The 5,795-nt window shown below is 47.0% G+C and overlaps 1 protein-coding gene across 1 annotated transcript; it reads right to left on the bottom strand.

The window, feature by feature from the left end:
- Window positions 1–4,814: 4,814 nt before the first annotated feature.
- LOC144148272 (uncharacterized) lies at window positions 4,815–5,795 on the bottom strand. Its single transcript, XM_077679831.1, has one exon. The coding sequence runs from the start codon at window positions 5,745–5,747 to the stop codon at window positions 4,815–4,817; it is 933 nt and encodes a 310-aa protein (XP_077535957.1). The 5' UTR covers window positions 5,748–5,795.

Raw genomic sequence — 5,795 nt, 5'->3', positions numbered from 1 at the left:
CAATAAAATTAGGTCAAGGTAAGCGCTTACCTTTGCATATCTGGTTCCATTGCTTCGCGCACTAAAACGTCGCTTACATAACACCAACTACCACGAACCCACTTTTGTCGCACAAAATATCCACGACTTGTGAAGATGTATTCAAGCCGTTCCTGCTCCTTCATTTTTATACATAACTTCAACAGACTGCTGAGTGTATTTATTCAACCTTAATCGCAACAATAATACTGTTCCTCCTGCTGGCACGTGTAGCCAAGTTGCGCGGGTATCTTACTGAGACCGACCCGTTATCTGTGATATATGTATATATTGACACTGCTCGAGTCACGCGCCTGAAAGCCAAGCATTCTCTTCAATACCACAAAATGTAAAGACCCCGTTTCCAAGTCGTTTTTTTTTCATACTTCTTTTAAACTGGCTGTTAGCTGCGAATTGTCTCTATATGGATTTTTATCAACCCTAAAGCCTTCCTTTTCAGATATCGAGACATACAAAAGGGGCTAATGCGTCCAAAACATATATATGTGGTGCAGGCTGGGAACCTCTTTCCCTCTCACACTCACATTCCGGATCATATCTTGAACACAATCACGCCACTTCGAAGGAAAGAAGAGTGTTTTAAGATGTTGCAATCACTTTGCCCTGGCGAGCTAATTTATCCCGCCCAAAGGGGCAGTAGCACTGCACAATATCGTTTCCAAGTACTATACAACCTCGCCTACCATTCAACCGACTAATCCTACTGAAACAGCTGCGTCACCAACATTTCATCTTTACTTTTTAGCTTTGTGCTTCCCATTTCCTGTAAACCGACTGCTCCGCATCCTTTGGCTTCGAGACAATAAATTTTGCACAAAACAGATCAAAATTGCAGGCAACACCTGCAACCCTCAATTTTTGAAACGATAAGTGCCACCGCCACTTTTTAGAGGGAATGCGTTAGCGAGCAGGCCACAAGCGCTACCAAGGGTGCCATAGGAATCAGTCAGCGATATAAAAACGATATCAATCATCGAACGCCAGCCAGTCATCCGGCTTTGACAAAAAGAGGATCCGCGACATTTCCTTCTGGTGCGGCTGAATTTCAAGACGTGCAATACAGATATGGATTTGCCTACCGAGGTATGTGCTGTGTTCACCTACACTCTTTGTTATACGGAGACACAGGCTCCGACACTCCGTACACGGCGAGTACCAAATATCTCGCAACAATAAACCATCCCTGTTAATCAATCTTGGTTAGCTTTTGCGTAGCAGTTTACATGGCGACTGGTTTTCTGCGGAGTGCATGAGAAAAGAATAAATGTATATAGTATTTAAATGAGCCATACAACTTTCTTTTATTCCAAAGATGTCGTGTTTTATGGTGTCCTCAGCTAGAGTGTACTAGAATAGAGGAGTGTCCCGAGCGGCGGCGCCGAGCCACTCCGGTTGGCGTCGACACCGCCAGGTGGCGCGACTGTACCCTTTGGCAGCTGGTCTGGCGCAGCGAGACTACGTGTCTGGCCATGCACTGCGATCTTCTCGCGTTCTCTTTCTGCTTTTAACGGCATTCAGAAGCTAAGCAAGATTCTTAGCGGCCAAACGCGACTTTTGCTTCAGTTACTGCTGCTCCAGGTCGAGTACGAGAACTGTGGCTTCGATGTGGTGAGCCGTTCTGGTTGCAGACACCTGAGTTCCGCTATCCGCGATTTTGATTTAACTCGAGCTTTATGTCTGTCGCGGGCGCTTGTGAATGTCAATGAACTGTCACCTGTGTTCTCCACAACACGTCGAATACGGCCTTACGAACGATAATTACTTAGTTTTCGCGAACTGGCAGGTGTTCAGCATGGACTGTCAGTTGCTCGTATAGCAACAATTAAGAGCGACAAATTTTTTGCGAGGTGTCGCAGTCAACTCTGATGTATTATTCGGCGCATGTGCGCTAATAAGCAGTTTGACCGCCCTCCCCCCCGCCTATCTCATAAAAGAAAGTTTAGACCCGCCGCATAGCACATAAACGAAACTGCTGCTTGCCAATGTGGAATGGAGTCCACTATTTTTCAGAGATCAGAGGTGCTATCATAGCGAAAGGGAAATTATTTTGTGGTTATTTCTTCTTATAATTACTATAAAAAAAGAATAGTAACTAATGTTAACACTTACATGTCATGCTACATGTTAAGCAAATTTGTCTATAGCTAATGGCACAGCTTCACTTTTTTCAAACCCGATTGCAATATAAATAATATACATAACGTGAATGAGACAGAACAGAGTACATTTCAGTGTGGTGGCACAGTTTATTTCGCACTTTGGTGCAGTTCTACGAGCATTTGCCTAGTTTAGCATACTTTTCTGATTGCCGTCTTTTTTCATTGCTCCTGTTGATGCTTTTGATGTAAAAGTGCATGCGAGTCGTGAGGTAAAACGCGGTCACCTCTGCCGCAACAGCGTTACAATGGTCACTGCACCCAAGTTCACACTGCTGCTTGGCCTTCACCACACTCAAAATGTCAAGGATATGCTATCACAATGAAGTTCAAGAAGACTGGAGATTTCAGTAAACGCGTTCTCCATGTTCAGCACAAACCTGTACAGAACGGCCGACGGATATAACAGCCCTCCTTTGTCCTTCAGGCGGACAAACTCTGCAAGGTTGAGCACCAAAGACTTTTCTTTGCTCATCAGGAGGACGCGGAGGCAGTTTTCACACTTCATCTTGAGGATGCACCGCCTTGCTACATAGCCGGCGATGTAGAATATCAAACGGCTGTCACTCGACGCCACAGCACATGATGAGTGTTCTGTTGTCTTCAAAAGAAGTTCTGCTGCTGCATCTATGTTGCCTGCATCAGGGCACTTGACTGCCAGCTGGTGCTCCTGAGCAGGTGAACCCTGCGGGCAAGCATCGGGTCCCAGTAGGGCACGTAAAACACCTGGTTCGCAGCTTCCCTTTGAAACCCAACGGGCCAGATTATTGAATGCCAGGCAGTTCACTGTGACAATGAACTGTTGTGGCGTCGGGTGCGTGTTGCACCCAGAAGTTTGGCCCACAAGTCCAAAGAGGTGCTCTGCGGGGTCTTGGCTCGTCCTGCTTGTCATGAGGTACTTAAACCGTACTTTTCCTGTGAGGTACTTGAGCAGGCAGAGCACACTTGACACAGTCGGCCGCAGTCCAGTTGCGGTTGACTGACTTAAGAAGCCGCTGCCTTTTGCTTTGGCATGGAGCTCCCATTTCTCGAGGTACAGTAAGAGAGACTCCAACTTCGCCACTGATGCAGAACCCGGCCGCAGGGCCTCAGTAGGAAACCGTGATGTCATGATGTGAATAAGGTCACGGACGATCCTGCATGGTAAAAATGAGGCAACTATAAACACAACTGAGCAAGCAGTTGACTATTCAAGAAACCTGACACTCAAATTATATACGCCCGTGAAGACTCAGTACTTACTCAAAGAAACCGAGCATGGCTGAAATGTTGCCACAAGTTTCTTCAATCTTAGACCTGTACAGCTGGAGACCCTGCACCACTTTGTCGCTGAACAGTGGAAACGCAAGGGAAACCCTCATTTTCTCGAAACTGCTCGGATCTGTGTTGCTGGAATTGATGCCATGCATGGCTTGCAGCGTCACATTGCTACCATCCAAGTCCAGAGCTTTTCGCACAGCTTGCATGGAGACCTGCAATGCAATTGCAATTTAAGACAAGATGACGCAATATGCAATAGCTAAATAAATATTTACACATGGACACACAGAATGAAGGCTAAACATAACGCAATAACACACCTGACCCTCCGGCACTTCATAGCAAGAGCTGACCAGGCCGTTACGCAGGCACTTAATGAGGTGAGGGAAATCTGAAATTAGATGGAGCCGGTGCTTCGAATCCACCGGATGGGCTGCACTGCACTTGATGCTTGTCAAGGTTTTGCCCATTTGGCTCCACATGTTCCGGTTCCATGTAGCCCCATCTGGCGTTATAAAGTCAACTTTCAGGCCTGATTTTTCTGCCAGAATAGTGTCTTCAATCATGATTTTTTTCAACAAAGGCCCCTTAATATTGCCTTTCGTTGCAAAGGATGCAAGTACTTGAGTCCACTTCTCCACAAAGGGCACGAAAATGACGCACATGCCATGATCGCACACAGTGCGTTTATCTTCGTCTGAGGTAAATGGACCAAGGTCCACAAAGCCATCTATGTGCCCAACAGTCGTGAGAGACAAGTGTTCAGATAATTTCATCTCGTCTACTATGAGACCTCCGTGCCGTTGGAATTCGTCCATGGGGCCCGTTTTCTCTTTCAGGACATCAAGCACCTTTTCATTGAACCCAAACCCGGTCTTGTAACTCTTCAAGTACTTTTGCAGCGTTGTTTTGCCAGGTAATGTTAGTATGTTCTCTCTTCTCAAATGCTCATAGAGCTTCGGACTTTTCATTTTCATTGTCAGGCATTCTAGGACCCACTCAGTTGAGTACTTCATGCCTTTAAGACTTTTCCGTGACGATGCCCTGAATATGTGACAGACTGCTTCTTTCTGCTTCTGAGGAAGGTTGGCGAATTTAACAGCAAGATCATCCTCAGAAATCTGTCTGTTCTTGGCCACCATCGACGCAAGCCTCTTTTCCATTACAGTGGCGCGCTTCCTTAGGCGTGCAGCTTTCTGTTTATGAAGCTTCAGTCGACGAGAAAAATCTATTGTTGCAGACACCTTGAGCTTTCTGCGCGAACGCGACTTTCTGGTGAGTAAGGCCTTCCGAAGTGCCGTGCAATCCGCACAAACAGACCCTGAAAAAAAAAAGATCGGGAACCCATATGTAACTAATTTAAGATCCCACGAATGGCAAATCGAAAGGGATGAAAAAATACTTATCTGCTGTAGAGACTTCTCCGAGACATTTTGTGCTGAAGACCGACTGCCTGATCGTGACTGTTTCCGCTCGAAGCTTGAGTGTCAAACATTGTTCTAGTTCAGTGAAGTCCAGTTTTGTCATGGCTGCCTTGCAGATGCAGATTTCCTCAGTTTCCCGGAGGACATGGTTGGCGTCAATGAGCGAAGACATTAACTTGTCACTGCACCTTACACATCGCACAAACACTTGAACAGACAAATTTTTATTGATCTCGTCGAAGCACACGGCTTTTTCGTGAATACTTTCCAGCTTTCCCTCTTTCTGGATAGTGGTGGTGGCAAAAAGTACGCCCGCATAGCCATCTGGTTGAAGTTTGCACCAGTACTTCGCGGGCAATGCCAACTTCTCAATGCTGCACAGTGTCAACGGTTCGCTGTGTGATTCTTGGGAAAGTTCATGCAGCACGCTCTCATTCACAGTGCTACTGTTCGAAAGATCGCGAAACTGCTTGCGCGGCTTCTGATTTTCGGATGAAGAGCTTGTTGCTGCTGGTCGTTTCCTTTCGGGCCTTCTTTTCGCAGTAGGCACTGAGAGGTAGGCCGGACAACCCGGCAAGAGCGTGGGAATAGCATCAGGTGCCAGCGACGGCTTTCCACGAGGAATACGTACCTCGCTACCGTTGATAATGTGAACGTAGTCTCTCCAAACGAAATGCTTCTCAAAGTGGTGCTCGCACACTGCCGACGATTCTGTGAGGGGCTTGTCCTGCCGGCGCAAATTGCGCTCCCACTTTTTTCGAAGGTCTTCGTCCCTAGGGGCGGCGAACAACGACGCCTTTGGAGCGCCCGGATAGCCGGTGTGACAGCCTGGGGCAAAACAGTCCGCATCAGTCCTTCTTTTCGCCATCTCCCTCACATGCCGGTCCTTGACAAAACGCACTGTCTCGCTGTTTTG

The sequence above is a fragment of the Haemaphysalis longicornis genome, unplaced genomic scaffold (genome assembly GCF_048455015.1).
Source record: "Haemaphysalis longicornis isolate Haplotype H1 unplaced genomic scaffold, Haemaphysalis longicornis Haplotype H1 scaffold_8, whole genome shotgun sequence".
NCBI classification, from domain to species: domain Eukaryota; kingdom Metazoa; phylum Arthropoda; class Arachnida; order Ixodida; family Ixodidae; genus Haemaphysalis; species Haemaphysalis longicornis.
The sequence above is the reverse complement of the archived record's forward strand: the minus strand, read 5'-3'. Positions and strand labels throughout refer to the sequence as shown.

Bases quoted from the DNA above. Each gene is read 5' to 3' on its own strand.
- LOC144148272 (XM_077679831.1), bottom strand. From the start codon at position 5,747: ATGGCGAAAAGAAGGACTGATGCGGACTGTTTTGCCCCAGGCTGTCAC.